Below are 18,498 nucleotides of genomic sequence, written 5' to 3' on the forward strand. Positions count from 1 at the left end.
CTTGTCATAAGTTGCCCCATAGGTGGTCCCCACCTGACTATCTCAACTTGTCCCATCCCCTTCCTTCTAGGTCACCTGGAGCAGCCACCTCTCCATGTCTAGCAAACTCACCACATCCTTAAGGACTTAGTTCAACCACGACCACTTCTCCAAGGAGGAAGGATGAACAACTTATCTTGGTATTCCCATGGCACCCAACCTCGGGCTCTATAATCTTATTTACCCCACTGTGTTGTGGTTAACTCACACAATTAGAAAAAAAAAATGACATGCCTACCCAGAAGCACAGTGCCTGGCACAAGATAGCTTTCTTGAATGAATAGCTAAACTACTTCAGAGCTGAAATTAACCCATAAATCAAGACCTCTGAGGTATGGGTGGATGGACAGATACCTACTGAGTTTGAGTTTCCCCCCGCCCTGACTACAAGTTTTCATTTTGTTTATGGGGATGAGGTTTTTAAATACCTTATGTAAATCCACATAAACGTTTTCTACAATATCCCTAATCTCATATCCTAAAGTTTCTAGCCTTCAAAGGGCAAAAACAGCTACTTCTTTTTTCTACTATGATGGAAAATAGAACTGACATTAATAACAAGAGCAACGTGTCATGGAAAGAACTCTGATGGATTCAGAGACCTTGAATGACTGACCGGATCATGGACTCAGCTATATGGTCCTAATCCAGTTACTTAAAGTCTTTCATCTTCAGGGCTTTTCATGTATAAAATAGAGTTTTAAACTAAATAATCTCCCAGGTTATTTCTGGTTTTAAGAATTTAACATTCTTTAACACAGTATCTATTCTGTGGGGTCCTGGGGTGAGCCAGCTCTCTATTGGGCAGTGGCTACCTCCCCAGAAGAGGGCTATAGGGTTACCTGTGAAAGAGATGGTGACCTTGAGTATAAGAGAACTTTTTTTTTTTTATGATGTGGCAATTGGAGAATTATATCACCAAGAAATAAGAACTCGCCCTAAGTTGTCATGGAAAGGAGTTGCTCCAGGTTTGCATCCCTAAGTATCTAATAAAATGACATGCTTTGACTCCTCATAACCCCTAAGAGTTAATGGACGAAAAAGTGATTCCTGCCACCAAAATGAAGTCAAATCCAGCACAGTAAAATTGGTTTCACCCTGTGGGTGTCTAGTTCTAATTATATAACAGCCCCTAATTATAAAACATGATTCAGTTTAAGAAGAATAGCTATTAACACCAGCATCTCATTCAAATTAACAGTTTACTTGCTGAAAGTTGCTTGTTTGGAAAAACTGCGAATGATTGCTTTGCACATTCACACGGGTGTATGAATGTGCAAAGCCACAAGCACCCAGGCAAAATATTGTATTTTAAAATCTATCAGACATTTGAATTTTTAGGACATACCAGCTAGTATTTTGGGTGACATCATCTTATTTTGTTCAGTGGATAGAAACGGACACTTGACAGTGAAAACAGGATAAAATGAAAAGAAAAAAAAAATGGCAATGAGTTAACTGTAGAAACGGCCCAAAGCTAGAAGAACAAGACAAGGGTGATGTCTGGGGAGACAGGAATGAAAGGTGAAAGCAATCCTGTCCAATACAAACACAGACACGTGAGAAGTACCCAGCGGACTCTTTAGAGAGTAGATCCTCAGAGATCTCTGTTCCCATGACATTCTGCCCCAATGTAGACACTGTGTTAGGAAATTTCCTGCCGTGGCAGAGACAGAAGCTGACCCAGGAATGCCAATGGTCAAGAGGCAGTTGTCTCACTCAGCATCTCTCCAATTAACTAAAACGAGCTCCAGGCTCTGGAGACGATTTTTTGTGCATCTCTCACTGGGAGAGATGCACAAAAATGATCAGAAATAAAGGATAAAAACTCTTAATTTGAGAAGCTATGTGCACCCTAATGTTCATAGCAGCACTATTCACTATAGTCAAGACATGGAAACAGCCTAAGTGTCCATCAACAGATGATGGATAAAGAAGATGTGATGTGTACATACACAACGGAATATTCCTCAACCATAAAAAAGAATGAAATATCACCATTTGCAGCAACATGGATGGACCTAGAGAGATTATAATACTAAGTAAAGTACATCATAAAGACAAATACCATAAGGCACCACTTAAATGAGGAATATAAAATACGACACAAATAAACATATCTATGAAACAGGAAGAGACTCACAGACATAGAGAACACACTTGTGGTTGTCAAGGGGGAAAGGTGGGGGAGAGATGGACTGGGAGTTTGGGATTAGCAGATGCAGATGATTATATACAGAATGGATAAACATCAAGGTCCTACAGTATAGCACAGGGAACTAGTCAATATTCTTGAAAAACCATAATGGAAAAGAACATGAAAAAGACTTTAGTGTACAGCAGAAATTAACTATGCTTCAATAAAATTAAAAAAACCAAACTGTTTGTTTATTTTGGCTGCAGCACACGGCTTATGGGCTCTTAGTTCCCTGACCAGGGATTGAACCCCTGCTCCTGACAGTGAAAGAACAGAATCCTAACCATTGAACCATCAGGGAATTCCCAAAACAAAACAGTTTTGAATTAAAACAGAAAAAGAAGAAAGAAAGGGCAAGACTGCATCATAATCCCGCTTCCTTCCTGGATGGCCAGAGTCTGCATGTCACAGAGTTGCAGAAATGGTTCATTCTGGAGGGGGCCCTGGTCTACTGTGCGGCCAGGCACAGCTCTGAAGAAGCCCCGTTCAAGCCATCATTCACCAATGGCGGCCACCCCCGATCAAAGGTCAGCGCCAGCGCTGCATGAAACCCCCACCATCATTTTCCTGGCCATGAATGATAGTTCGCTAAGTGGGAAAAGGAGTGGTGGGGATCCCAGGAGAGTAATAATAATAATAATAAAACCCCAGGGGTTCTCTAGAGCAGATCACCACTAGAAAATTAGGTGTGCTTCTCTTCTTTCCAGTTCCTGTAGGGAAATATACATGCTCAGGAGGAGGGCAGGTGTGGGACTTGGGGCGGGGTTTCTGCACTCACAAAATTAACCCAGATGGTACACTTTATTGTTTGTGACATTAAGGGATGCACCAAACAGCAAATTGACAAGAGCTTTGGATTTAAGATTTCTAATGGAGCTCAGACTTAAAATTTTTGAATAATACAAAGGCTCCCAATCCCTTGGAATTTTATTCTAAAATTCACAGTGGCCAAATTAACAAAGAATGGTTCATTTCAGTTACACCATCTACTTGGAAAACACAATTCCTGAAATTCCAAATTTACAGGATTTGGTAGGATGAGGGAATGGTGGTTAGCATGTGATTTATTCTCTATTACCACTATAGTAATATATAGAGATAAATATGTAAAAATATAATGTATCTGCTGTCACTATGTATGTTCTTAGTTTGTTATATAACAATATTTTCATCTGAACTCCTGGACAACAGGATTTCTGAACTAAAGATTCTGTTACAATCATACATACACACATATATATAACACACATACATACATATCTTCTCTATCATATAAATGAATCATTGTGAAACTGAAAGTCGCTCAGTCGTGTCCGACTCTTTTGAGACCCCGTGGACTGTATAGTCCATGGAATTCTCTAGGCCAGAATACCAGAGTGGGTAGCCTTTCCCTTCTCCAGGGGATCTTTCCAACCCAGGGATCAAACCCAGGTCTCCTGCATTACAGGCAGATTCTTTACCAGCTGAGCCACAAAGGAAACCCAAGAATACTGGAGTGGGTAGCCTATTCCTTCTCCAGGGGATCTTCCTGACCCAGGAATCAAACTGGAGTCTCCTGCATTGCAGGTGGATTCTTTACCAACTGAGCTATTAAAATAAACTTATCACTTGGCTAAATATTGCCCTAAAAACTGTTATTAACCTTATAATGCTTAAAAACAGTATGGTACAAGTATAAGAACTAATGATTATTCTGTTTGTACATATATTTGCATTGGCATATATGAGAACATATAAAAAACTATACATTCAATATCTGGCTCACATTTGAATTTTTAGGACACTGTGTAAAGTCTTTGGGTGTTATTTTCATGAGTGATGTATTCCTATTTAATTAATGAAAGAAACAGCAGCCTCTTCCTAGTGAGCACAAGATGAAATGATGGAACAGGAGTGACAATTCAGAGATAAATAATCCTCAAACCGCCTAATTCAGAGATTTACAGGGATGAAACAGTAAAGCATAACAGTAAGAAAAAGATTCCATTTCAGTGATAGGACAAATCCAGTATGCTATTCAATTGTTTTGCCATTTGTAGATATTTTTCTGGTCATTTCTTAATCTTCTAAACTTCTCTGTCACATATTTCCAGGTCAGATACCATCTTATTTTCACTTACAGTTACTGAGTCACCAAGAGTTCTTTCTTGTTTTAATTCACAAAGTGTTTTTTGTCTCTCTTCTCCCCAAACGGAAGTCAGACAACAATGACTCCCTGACATCTGAATTTCCTGGCTCTAGAGAAAGGACTACCAGCGGAATGTTAATCCACTTAAATTCATCTTTAAACGCTGAACAAATGGAGTCACTGCAGACTAAATCCCAATGCTATTTTAACATCATACCTGTCACACATTACTTTCCTTGCTTTTTAATGTAAACACATCTCTGGTCTTTTCTTTCTCTATAGGAAATGCTTTGTGTTTCTTGGCCGGCAAATTTGTATGTCTTGAGTGGCTTCAAAAAATAAGGCATGTGGTTCCTTGCAAACTCCTTTACAATTTCTTCAGTCTTTTAAGCCTTTCTTCTGTGAAAGAAAGGCACTGTCAAGCAGAGGCGAGGTGTCTAAACACTCCCAGGTAACATGCCTCGTCAAATAACCAGGAGGGGACTTCCCTGGTGGTCCAGTAGTTAAGACTCGCCTGCCATTACAGGGACATAGGTTTGATCCCTGGTCCAGGAAGATTCCACGTGCTGTAGGGTCTGGAGCCTGCGCACCACAGCTGCTGAGCCCATGCGCCCTACTCTGCTCTGCTCTGAGAAGACTGGGCACCTCACCTAAAGAGTAGGTCCACTCTCTGCAACTAGAGAAATCCCACATAGCAGTGAAGACCTAGCGCGGCCAAAAATTTAAAAAAAACAACAAAACCTAGAAGGAAGTGAGCTCTTAAGATTTTAAGTGATATATATTTTTGAATATTGAGATTTTAACTCACACAGAACTATTATATATCCTATCATTTTACCTGGAATATGCTGCACGGTTTTTATTATTATAACGGCTTCAAAAATCTTGTTGAGAACTGATGATATGTGATGTAGATGGTTAACCCAGACACCGTGATGATAAACAGTTTTCACGATATGGCAATCAAAAATTGGATTCCTTGTTATTTTTTAAACCATGTAACCCACACAACTCCAACTTTCTAATTTGTTTAGGTTCCTTTGTCCTGCTCACATAGCTCACTAAGAGTTTGCTTTGACAGAGTATAACTAAACCAAGAACACTGTTTTTACTACGAGATGCAAATTTCCCAAAACAAAAGAATATGAGTATAACACATGTTTCAAAATATGAGACAATAAGTCCCTAAATTTTGAGCAGTTAAGTCTGAAGGATGAACAAAGGCCCTCAAAATACAATCAGTATCCGTACTATTGAATTCTCTTAGAAGCTAACATCTCTAAATATTCTAGTCTAGATGGTCAAGCCAGTAGCAGCCAGTCTCGGAGTCAATACACTTCAATAACTGAAATAGTCTGTTTTAGATGTAAAACTGCCGCGTGAAGATGGCCATATTTACTTTGTCAAACGTGGAATAAACAGCAGTATTTTCCATCATGTTTTCTTTTCCCTAGAATAAATTTGCCTGATCTCAGGTTCTTATCCCCCTCAATTCACCTGCAAAGCTAATGTTTATCTGAACTGAAAAAATACATTTAGGAGTCTGCCTAGACAATTAGCCTAAACCATGAAGTAGGAGATTTATGTCAATTGCATTCTAATTGCTCAGCACACTTTTTAGATTGAAATATCTAAACTGAACTCAAATTTAAACTTAGATATTTAATTGAGAAAGAAACATATATCCTCTTGGGGAATCTGACTTTCTGATTTTATCCATCCTCTGAATTTCCATTCGTTGACTCTGTGACACAGCAATTTCTCCTACTGGTGGATCTTTTCAATGAGGTGCTTTGATACACAGCAGTATCCTTAGCATGCCGATATACTGACGTAACATGTGTTATAGTCATATTCGGTGTATATTGGGCATACTTCACATAACCTAAACTGAGACCCAGTGGAAATTGGTTAGTGGTGTCCTTCCACTTTGTGATTTTAAATGACAGCAACAGAAACAATGGCTCCAAAGTCTTGGGTCTGATCACAGGAAAACGAAGGAAAAGACACTTGTCAAAGGCAGGTGAGAAATAGAAGAAAGATCTTGAAAATGTGTCGCCATGACACCTGTTCAGTTTATTCTTTTAAAAAAGAACATACCAAGAACTAAACTGATAACTTTAAGACTGGGAAGCTTCCTGCTTTGGTAGAACCTGCGTTGACATTGTGAAAATGAAAAAAAAATCATCAATATCATTATTTCTGTAGCTAGCCAAGAACTTTGCAGAGCGCTGAGGACCCCAGATCTCAGACACAGAAGCGGCAGAGGGGATGTAGGTGATGGTGGGTCAACACTTACGTGGCTCGAGCCTCCGCAGGGAGTGGTAGGTCACTGGTGGAGTGGCTTGGGGAGGCCGGCTGCCCAGGTGATGGACTGGGCAGGCTGTGCACTGGCTTTGGGGACCTTGGCACTTCACCGAGGGCAGAGTCTCGCCCGGAGAACGAGAAGGAAGAGGAGACCTCCCCTGCAGGGGGCAGGTCTTGGGCCAGCCCGGTGGCACTGGGCTCTTGACCACGTCTTTGGTTTTCTGCGTTGAGCAGCACCTCTGTGTCGGAAACACCGTCGCTCCGGTGCAGGCCATAGTCCTTGGATTCAGCCACGCAGGGCCTGAGCCCCGAGAGCTCAGTCCTGGAGTAGGACGAGCCGGAGTCTCTGCTGGACTCGGCTGATCGCTCGCTTCTTCCCCCCCTTTTCTCCGCAGCCTCGGGGTCCTTTCTGGACCTGCTGTATCGAGATGGAGTTTCAGAGTCCGCTTCCGGATCCAGGGTGAGCCCATACTTTTCTGCCAGCTGCCGTCTTCTCTCTGCTTTGTACCTGGCGATTCTTTCGGCTTTGGACTCGAGGCTCTGGGTGTCCATGATGCCTGAACTGTAGGGGGAGTCAGCATGGATGCCTGAGGTTTCTGTGCACTGTTTGGACCGAGTCTGCTTTTCTAGTGAAGAATCTGAAGTTTCTTCTTCTTCATTTGATCGACCTACAAGAAGATCATATGCACAGTATTCCGTCAAAGACATGCATTTATTCTACTCTGTTCTGTACACAACACGCTGAGCAGCCAGGCTGTGAAGAACAAGTTTCTCACCTCCTTGGGGCTGCCTACAATGATTTACCTGGGAGGCTGAAGAAGTCTGAGGTCTGCAGGGAAATACATTAAGTGCTGAGATGCTCTGTGCCGCACAAGCCATGTCAGGCCTGGCCTCGGCTTAAAGCTCAGTCTCAGCAGCCTTCACTGCTCCTCAGTCATTTCCCCTTACTCATGTACTTTTCTGCTTTTGAGTTTAATATTTCATGTGTGAGGCCAGAGGATGTGTTCAGAGCCCTCTAGAAAGGATAACAGATATTTGAACTCCTGTAATTTGACAAGTGACAGATTGTGGTTTCTGATAGTAACCATAATAATAACGGGCCATGTCAATATCCGCCAGGTAGCGGTGGTGGTCTTTGTTAACAGAAGTGGTTTTTTCCAACTATACTATGCATGTAGAAAAGGTCTACAATGAAAACACAGGAAAGTTAGCCCCCAAGTCACCAATAATCACTGATCTATAATCATCAGTAATAAATAAATGCATAATTTGCTAAACTTTTCTATATACTCTTTCTAGTCTTAGTGATTTTTTCCTATATAACTCATATTTTATATAAACTTAATGTTCTACATAAAGCATTTCCCCACTTGCAAATATTATTTTGAAGATGTTTTTTAAGGCTTTATCATATTCTATCTAACAGGCACCCTAGAATCAATTTAAGCAGTCTCATATTTCTAGGCATTTAAGTTGATTCTAACTTTTAATCCATCTTATTTTCTGATTACAACTACAAAAGATAGTTGCGTCAAAGTAGAATTGCTTTATCAGTAGGTACCTTATCTTAAGATACTTGCTAGATTGACAAATTAATTTCTATAGTTTGCATCAACTTACAATGAAACCTGAAATTTATGTTCTCTCACAAACACTGATAATTTAAAAAAAATCACCTTTGAAAATATGAAAAAGAATGTGTATATATGTATAACTGAATCACTTTGCTGTACAGGAGGAATTACCTCAACACTGTAAATCAGCTATATTTCAATAAAAAATACAGATAAGAAAGCATACTTGTAACATATAAAACTATAAATGAGAATATCAAATAATCATATAATTTATTATCTATCTGTATCTGTTGTACTTCATTTTACACCTCTATTTTGGATTTATATAAATACTTCCATATTTCTAAAAATGTTTGTCATGATGTCGTTTCTCCAAAAAATTAAAAATTGCCCTAGATTACCAGGAAAAAGAGGATGCATGCATTTTTCAATTGTTTAGTAGCCATTTTATTATCTTTTTCTCCTCTAGAATATCTTGTCAAGCTTGTTGCTCTATATTCTTTTGATTCATAGTGTCATTTAATCAATTTACGTAAAATTACATAGCTCTTTATTTTTTCATGAATATTTCCAAACTTAACTTTTTGTTAAGTCTGTTGAAGATTGTCTTTGAGGCACAGATGTTCATTATGTAGTCAAATCAATTGACCTGGTCATTGGTGATTTCTACCACTATTTCTGTGTTTTGAAAGTCCATTTCCATTCAACTGGACCTAAATATTCATTTTTGTTTCCATATTTTTAATTCTTCTCTTATAATTAATGATGAGTCACTGAATCTTATTTTTGTGTTGAGTAGGAAGTGACGATGGGACATTGTCTCTCCCCACTGCCATCCCATTTTTCCCAAGACAAGTTTGTTAGATAATGCTTCCTGACTAACGTGATGCTTACATGATCATATGATACATTTTATATACAATAGGATTTATTTATGGCCATATATTTTGGTACTCTGGCTATTCTTGATTCTTCATGTGTGTGATGAGAAAAAAAAAAAATCTGAGTTCTCTAGTTTTCTGGCCATAGAAAACCAGAAACCATAGAGACAAGCAAACTGATCACATTATGAAGGGAGACTAGCAACTCCCTCTGAAGAAGAAACTAGAAGATGATGGCTATTAAAAGCAGTAGCACGGAGCAGCAGAACCTGGGATGCAGACAGGAAGAGCAGCCCCGTATATGCCATCTTCTCCTAAGGTCACGTGGGATATCTGATGCTCATATCGACATCTGAGAAACCACAGAAAAACTAAGTCATGTTTGACATGTTATTTAACAAGAAATAAATACACAATGCATTTTAAATTACACCTATTCAAATAATTTAAAGAGGATATTTGGTGCGTAAACACAGAGTGAGGCCCCTAAGCATCTGAGGTCCACCTTTGCCTGTCAAGCTCCCTGCTGCGAGCAGCTCAGCCCTGTGCTGGGCATCAGGGCATTCTGTTTAAACCCATTATATATAAGAGATGCCTGTCTTATTCAGCCCTTTCCCAAACAAACCTGAGGATCTCTGACAGCTGGGGCCCTGAGGGGATGGAGAGAAAGAGCCAGTACCTGCCCCTGGTGGGGCCCAGGCTGGGGTGGGGGAGAAATGATTGGTCATCAATTACTCAACAGTGGGGTCCTTTCTTGTTGTGACACCAGGGGACCACAGCTGGGAGGCATGGTGGAGCTGACATGGGTGTTGCTGCTGGTTTTAACAAAGACATATCTTAAAAAGCATTACAATCTGCGCAGTTCACTTGTTGCAATATCTCCTTTTCCAGGAGTGCTGGATGGAAAATGCTGATGATAGGGAATTGCTGGTGGTCCAGTGGTTGAGAACCAGCCTGCCAATACAGGGGACATGGGTTCGATCCCTGGTCCAGCGACTAAGATTCCACATGCTGTGGGGCAACTAAGCCCATGTGCCACAGCTACTGAGCCCGCACGCCTAGAGCCTGTGCGCCACAACAGCAGAAGCCACTGCAGAGAGAAGCCTGCGCACCGAAACTAGAGTGGCCCCCGATCACCACAATTAGAGAAAACCCGCAAAGCCACGTAGACCCAGCACAGCCAAAAATAAATAAAGTTAAAAATTAAAAAAAAAAAAAGAAAGGTTGACAAGAGGCCCACCGGCCATAAGCTCACCGATGTGCGGGCTGGCCGGGTCTGTGGCACGCATGTATCGGGGTGTGTCCTCCTCCAGCAGGCGATGAGTTACCAAGCCCGTGCAGCTCTGCAAGAGGATGGGCTGCGTGTCGGTTTCAATTCCTTCTAAGCGCCGGGCAATTCTTTCCTTTCTGTGCGAGACACCAGCAGAGGCAGAGTGAGTCAGGGGCATCGGTTCTACGGAAACACTGGCTACTGCTCCGCAAACTCTTCTGCTTCTTCATTAGGTACAATGAATATCTTACCTTTTCATTTCTAAAAATTCTTTCCTCTTTGGTTCAAAGATTTTTCTTAATTCTGCAACTAAAAGAAAACAAAAAAGAAGAAAAAGATGAATCAGTATTTACTTGTCATGCATTCATTTTATTCATTCATTCATGCAACATCTATCTTTGGAACTCTGTTTATGGCTCCCTTGCAACAGTGATGTACAAAACAGACATAGTTCTTGCAGACTGTATAATAACAGGGGAGGTAGGTGCTAAATGAGTAGGCATGTATGCAGACAGAGACACAAATACACACTCACACGTACATGTCACAGGTTGGTCTAAGAAGTAACACCATGAGAACAAGAGGTGGAAAAAAGAAGTGAGCTCTATTTCACCCAGGAGAACCAGAGGAGGCCTCATCAGTTTCTCTTTAGGTTTTTCTCTAGTCAGCAGAGAGCTCACTATCTGGTTTTTAATTTTATATAGTATTTTAAACTTTCCATCCTGCAAAACTTCAAACACTTGCAAAAGTAGAGACTAGAGGACTATGAGCGCCACGCGCCACCAGCAGGTTATACCACACAAGAGCTCACAGCAGTCTGGTGTCATCCATCACTGAACCTGTAAAGATCGGCAATCTCCTTCCTGCTTGGGTTTCTAAGGTTACGTAATGTGGTACACCTTCTCCAACTACAGTTTAGATTAACCTGGTTTCTGTACCTCCCCTTTCCAAGCTTTCACTGGGAGGAAATGTTAACATGTTTCCTTGCTGGAATTTAGGTGGATGGTAGAAAGGTGATGACCCTCACTCCTCTGGGCAACACTGGATGATCAGACAAACCTTTTGCTGATCTTGGGAGGGCCTCATATAACACTGACCACAAGGATATTTTATTGAGAGGCCACAGAGTGGTTTCTGTGGAAATGGCCAAATTTGGTAGAGAAATTCTTCTTGCTGCCTCCTCAATCCTGTGAATTCACAAGGGCTCCTCTGAGCTTTTCCTGCTGATGTCCCAGGAACAGAGGAGTGGTGATAGGCCCGGGGCCCATGAAACATCTGCAAGGCTGAGTCAAAGGGGAAGCTCAAAGGATGTGATATAAATGCTTGGGATTTAATTTTCAACTGCTTCAATTTCCACTTGAAAATTGGGACTTCAATTTCCAATTTTTAAGTGGCTATTTTTATTTTTGGCCACATTTCGTGGCTTACAAGATCTTAGTTCCCTGATCAGGGACTGAACCTGTGCCCTTAGCATTGAAAGCATGGAGTCATAACCACAGGACTGCCAGGAAATTCCCTAAGTGGTTCTTTTTAGGAAGGAGTCAAAACCATACATGTGTGTGCACACATGACTTTTATATTGTCCTTTGTGTTCAGAGATACCAGCCACGTTTTTATTTATTAATTTATTTTTAAATGACTGCTACCTTAACAGTGGGCTGGACTGACATTTTAACAAGGATAGTTGGCTTCAGAGGTATCTCTGTCACCAGTGGCCTTCTCGGGAGTAGCTAAGAGCAAATGCTCGCAAGCAGAAGACCAGGGTCCAGTGACAACGGTACCTTCTGCCTTTGGAGGAAGTGTGGCTTATCACTGCTTCCCAGTTAACAAATGAGCTCTCACGAGATGGTGGTGATAAAACTTTCATGGCTGGTAGCACAGATTCTGGAGATATTTTCAAGGATGAGTATCAATGAATTATTTAAAACCCAAAGTGGAAAACGGAGCCCTATTTTTCATAAAACTGCTCCAGAAACAGTTAACACCAAATTTCAAGGACTCTGGGAGGTTTGTCTTAAACCTGTGCTAAACCCATAACTGAGAAATGGAGCATATGAATAGAGTCTGAGTAGTACAATGACATGTTGCCTTTTCTCCTGAATTATTTCAACTAGGTAGATTACAGTCTGAAAGTGTGTGTGCATGCTCAGTCATGTCTGACTCTTTGCAACCCCATGGACTATATACCCTGTAAGGCTCCTCTGTCCATGGGGTTTCTCAGGCAAGAATACTGGAGTGGGCTGCCATTTTCCTCTCCAGGGGACCTTCCCAACCCAGGGATGGAACCCAGGTCTCCTGCGTTGACAGGCGGATTCTCTACCACTGAACTACCTGGGAAGCCAAATGTGTGTATCCCCCTTTCCAATCCATATGTTAAAATTATAACCCCCAAAGTGACGGTATTAGGAGGCGGGACCTTAGGGAGGGATTAGGCCCCGCCCTCACGAGTGGGACTGGCCCTCTAATAAAGAAGCCCCACAGAGCTCCCAAGGGTTTCCCTGGTGGCCCAGATAGTAAAGAATCTACCTGTGAAGCAGGAGACCCGGGTTCATTCCCTGGGTTGGGAAGATTCTCTGGAAAAGGAAATGGCGACCCACTCCAGTATTCTTGCCTGGAGAATCCCATGGACAGAGGAGCCTGGCGGGCTACAGTCCATGAGGACACAAAGAGTTGGACACAACTGAGCAACTGACACTTTCACGACTTTTTCACAGAGCTCCCAAGCCCCATCCACCACGTGAGGATGTCATGAGAAGTTGGCAGCCTACAACTAGCAAGAGGGCACTCACCAGAACCTGACTTTGCTGTCGCCCTGATCTTGGACTTCTAGCCCCCAGAACAGTGAGCAATAAACTTCTGCTGTTTATAAACCATCTGAATGGAGTAAGCCAGAACAAGCATAAAAAATAAGAATGCAATGCATTCGGAGAGGCATACGGTGTCCACTCTGAAAAATTAAGTTGACTTTCCTGGTCCTCATTTGCGACTGAAAATCATTTCTATCTCATTAAAACTTGAACATTTTCTATAGAAGTTGTGCACCTGAAAACATTTAAAGAAAATCCAGCAGTACAGTGAAAAAGATAAGCAACATACTCCCTCTTGACATTATTTCCCATGATCTGGAAGCAAAGGTCAACTGACAAGGAGCTGACACACATGTAACATAATTACTATATCTATTCCACAGGTAACACTTAGGTTGTGTAAAAGAGAATGACTTTTTGTTTGCCTATGTATGTTTTTGGTTGTTATTTTGTTTCTTTTATTTTGCTGGTTTAAAAAAGATTTTTGTTTACGTATAGTTGATACACGAGGCTTTGTTAATGTCTGCTGTACAGCGAACACACACATATATTCTTTTTTATATCCTTTCCATTATGGTTTATCGCAGGATATTGAATACAGTTCCCTGTGCTATCCAGTAGGACCTTGTTTATCCATCCTGTGTATGACAGCTTGCATCTGCTAGTCCCCAAAGTCCAGTCCTTCCCTCCCCTACACCTCCTCCCCCGTGGCAACCAGAAGTCTGTTTTCTATGTTCCTGAATCTGTTTCTGTTTCGTAGGTTAGCTCATCTGTGCCATGTTTAAGATTCCACGTACAAGTTGTATCCTATGGTATTTGTTTTTCTCTTTCTGACTTATTTCACTCAGTATGATAATCTCTAGTTGTATTGAATGATGTTTTATTTGAATTGCTAATGCAATTCCAAAGGAAAAAAACTTCAGATGGGCACTTGTAGTACCCCCCACCCCCACTGAATTTTGGTCAGGTATATTCTAAATCACTGGAAAAATAAAAAGCTAGTACTAAGAAAGCATGGAAGTCACCCGTACTGTGGAAACACGTGGTCACTTCATGTCTTTTGTACAGAGTCCACAGACTGCTCCATCACTGCTCCATCTTCTGACTGCCAGCACTGAACATAGTTTATTATTATTTATGATCTCCCAAAAGAAGGTTTCCTTCCTTTAAAATTTTTATAGAATTTCAGTCTCAGAGAAAAACTAAGACATTTTTCATTCATAAACATTTGTTACTATACTTATTTTTACCCCTCTTTTCTATCTCCATATGTATATTTGCATGTAAATATACATGAAAATATGCATATATTTATGTGTATATACACATGGATATAGGGTTTCCCAGGTGGTACTAGTGGTAAACAACCCGCCTGCCAATGCAGGAGATGAGTTGGAACCCTGGGTTGAAAAGACCCCCTGGAGAAGAATGGCAACCCACTCCAGTATTCTTGCCTGGGAAATCCCATGAACAGAGCAGCCTGGTGGACTGGAGTCCAGGGGGTTGCAAAGAGCTGGACACGACTGAGTAACTGAACACTGTGGGCGCGAATGCACACACATTCTCATATTCACATATTAATTTTTCTGAACCATTTAAGAGTAAGTTGCAGCCTAATGCTCCTGTTAACTCTAAATCCTTCAATGTCTCTTTCCTAAAAACATGGAATTTTGAAAAATTAGACTCATAAGCCATAATTCAATTGATGGCATGCTGTGACATATGTATATAACTAATACATGGTTCAGAAAATAGTAATATTCATCATCATAAATCCAGATAGAAACAAGCACAGCTGGTCTAACTTCTGTTGCAATAAATTTTCAAGTGCACTGAGACTTGTACGTACACTAAATTATCCCTTGCTAAAATCCCTGTGATTTTAGTATGCTGCCCTTATCTAAGAAATATGGATTTTATGACTCTATTTCTTCAGCAAATTCTGACGGGACTTGCATTGGTCATTTTCCAAGTAAGGCAATTTAAGAGGCTTTGACATCAGGGGCTATAATACTTTATAAAACTATTTAATTGCCTCATATACTTTGTAATAATGTATAATAGCAATACACAGGATAACGTGGTCTGCTAGTTGCTTTTATGGGAAGCATGGTTTCTTCAATTAGCTCTGAGAACAGGCTTTCTGGTAAAGTTATTGTTGATTTCAGTCCCCCAAGTCTGAATACAGTAGAATCTTCCAAAGAAATATAAGTAGTGGGGGGACTGCCAAGAACAGCTCTCCCCCCGCCTGCATTTGATACCACGGGCCAGGTCCAGAATATTCTGAATGCTGATCTTTCTTCCCCAGGAGTAATCCACTTTAACTTTTACACTTGGATGGCAGCCACTAATACAAAGACCAGCAGCTTATAAAATAAAATCATTACAAACCTAGAGGAAAGAGGGGGAGGTGTGATGGCTATCAGAAGGGTTTCGGGGGGCGGATAATGAAAATGTTCTAAAATTGACTCTGCTGATCAATGCACAACTCTGTGAAGCTACCAAAAGCCACCGAACTGTCTACCTAAAATGGATAATTGTATGGTATAGGAATTGTATCTCGATGAAGCCGTTAAAAAAAGTAGGATCATATATTTTGTTCATTTCATAACTCCTAAATGGAAAATCTATTTTAATAGGGCAAGCTTGACACTGGTAAAGGGTTTTAATCCCTTGATTACCTGTTCATGATACATGGGTAAAAGAAGTTCCTTAGAGAAAAATCAATGACCGTTTAAAAGCTCAATCTCACAGAAGAAAAATCCCATCACTAAATGAACAGGAAGAAGCTTCTGTAAACTTATAAACAAACATGAAACTCCATGACATTCAAACTCATAATCGATTCCTATTTTTAACCTGCTATTACCAAGAACTGACAGAATACTGAATACATCTATTAAGGTGGAGAAATAAAAAGACCTTAGGCTATACCTGAGGTCTTTCCAAATGTGCCTGCCCAAATTCAAAAAGAGTAAAGACTATGAAATAAATCTATGGGAATTAAGATGAAATTCAGGGGAGGAGGGACCCTAATGCTTAAGAAGCATGTTTGAAAAACCTTGTTAATTTAGAAACATAAATCTGGTGAGTACATAAAGTTAATCATCTTTGATTAGTGAAAATAATGATTTTTAATGACCAATTATGATAATGTCTAATAAAACTGGTTAATAAGCTTATACATTTTAAAATTGTTATACGTAGAGCTCTGAGTCATTGAGCTTTGAGGAATCTAGCATCTCACATTGTTCTTAATTTTTCCAATCTTTTATTTATTATTCATTAAGAGAAGGAATGGGGGGACAGAGAGGAAGAGGAGAACTTTAGCTTTATGTAACTTTCCACAATCAGTCAAATCTAAGCTGTTGCTAATATGCTAATAATGTTGTTTGTTCATTCTTGCTCTTTGTTTTGATCACCTTCATAGATTTTTACATTTGACTTGGGCTTCCTTGGTGGCTCAGATGATAAAGAATCAGCCTGCAATGCAGAAGACTTGGGTTTGATCCCTGGGTCAGGAAGATCTCCTGGAGGAGGGAATAGCTACTACCCAACTCCAGTGTTCTTGCCTGGAGAATCCCATGGACAGAGGAGCCTGACGAGCTATATAGTCCATGGGGTCGCAAAAATTTGGCCGTGACTGAGTGACTAACACTTTCAGTTTCGCTCAGATTAAACTGAGTTTGTCTTCCGAAAGAGTCTTACAAATTGGAAGGACTTTTCCATTTCACACCTGGGGTTCCAGGTGGGAACCCCACACATAGCCGTCCTAGCCTTGCCTTGAACAGTTAATGACATCACAATGCAGTGCCTTTCACTTCCAGGTACATGAACTATCAGAATTTTCTTCCTCATATGAAATCTCACCTGCCTTCTTGTAATTCTACACATTCTTCTCATTTTGGACCTCTGGAGCAAAACACAACAATACTCTGTTTCACTTAACAGTTTTGTTAAACACTTAAAAATTGAAAAATGTCCCTTCTTGAAGTTGTCACCACCAGGCCAACCCCCTGGCATCCTTCTTCAAGCATCCTTCCTTATCAACCTGTGTCCAGGAGTACGACTGACTCAGTTCCTCAGGATGCACGCAAATTCATCAGTGGGACTTTTAAAATTGATGTTGTTTCTGTTAAGAGAATATTTTTCCTGGTCTAATTTCGTCTGGGCTTGATCTCATGATTTATCGCTGCTATTTTTGGGTTTTTTTGTTTTGTTTTTTTTTTTTTTTAAGGACAGGAAAAAACCCCTGATCTTCCACCAGAACTGTTTAATTTATTTTTTATTGAAATATAGTTGATTTCCAATATTTCAGGAGTATAGCAAAATGATTCAGTTTTATATATGTATATATATACACACACACACATATATACATATATATATATACATTCTCAGATTCTTTTCCATTATAGGTTATTATGAGATATTGAATATAGTTTTCTGTGCTAAACAGTAGGTCCTTATTGTTTGTCACTTTTATATACAGTATAAAATCTTATAATTAATAGGGTTAATTATAACTAATTATTAATTAATCCCCAACTCCTAATTCATCCCTCCCCAGCTTTCCCTCTGATTACCATAAGTTTGTTTTCTAGGTCTGTGAGTCTGTTTCTGTTTTGTAAGTAAGTTCACTTGTGTCATTTTTTCAGATTCCATGTGTGAGTGATATATGGCATTTGTCTTTCTCTGACTTATTTCACTTAGTATGATAGTCTCGAGGTCCCATCCATGTTGCTGCAATTGGCATTATTTCATTCTTTTATATAGCTGAGTAGTATGCCACTGAATATATATACACCACATTTTTTAAAAAATCCATTCCTCTGCTGATGGACATTTAGACTGCTTCCATGTCTTGGCTGTTGTAAATAGTGCAACTTTGAATATTGGTGTGCCATGTATCTTTTCAAATCTTTTCTGGGTATATGCGAGGAGTGGGATTGCTGGGAAAGCTGTTTCTTCTGAAGCAAGGGTTACACAGCTCATTTGGGATGAACAGTTTGTGAGTTGGTACTCCCCTGAGTTAGTGTTACAGTTGGTAGAAACAAATGTCAGGTAATGCTCATATTATCTCATGGGCAATACTAGGGGTAGAGGGCTGGTAGCTGATGCAAATGTTTGACTGCATGTACATCTTAACCAAGGAAAGTGTGAATTCACCTGATGTGAGTGTCTACTTGGATAAGAAGAGAGACACTTAAGATGTACTTTGCACCGCTTGCTCAGTGTGTTGCCCAGTCGGGAGCTGAAGGATATCCATCCTAGCACTGGAAAGCCTCAGGG

At 40.3% G+C, this 18,498-nt stretch overlaps 1 protein-coding gene across 19 annotated transcripts in view; it reads right to left on the reverse strand.

Annotated features, from left to right (window-relative positions):
* The window catches only part of SVIL (supervillin), a 255,470-nt gene that overhangs the window by 78,674 nt on the left and 158,298 nt on the right, over nt 1-18,498 (reverse strand). For all 19 annotated transcript variants that reach the window (XM_043884802.1, XM_043884803.1, XM_043884804.1 and 16 more), the window contains 3 exons: nt 10,651-10,708; nt 10,385-10,536; nt 6,664-7,339 (listed from right to left, as the gene is read on the reverse strand). In XM_043884802.1, the coding sequence (XP_043740737.1) occupies nt 6,664-7,339; nt 10,385-10,536; nt 10,651-10,658 (836 nt within the window). In that variant the 5' untranslated portion in view covers nt 10,659-10,708. The remainder of the gene's footprint in view (nt 1-6,663; nt 7,340-10,384; nt 10,537-10,650; nt 10,709-18,498) is intronic.

The sequence above is a fragment of the Cervus elaphus genome, chromosome 23 (assembly GCF_910594005.1).
Source record: "Cervus elaphus chromosome 23, mCerEla1.1, whole genome shotgun sequence".
NCBI classification, from domain to species: domain Eukaryota; kingdom Metazoa; phylum Chordata; class Mammalia; order Artiodactyla; family Cervidae; genus Cervus; species Cervus elaphus.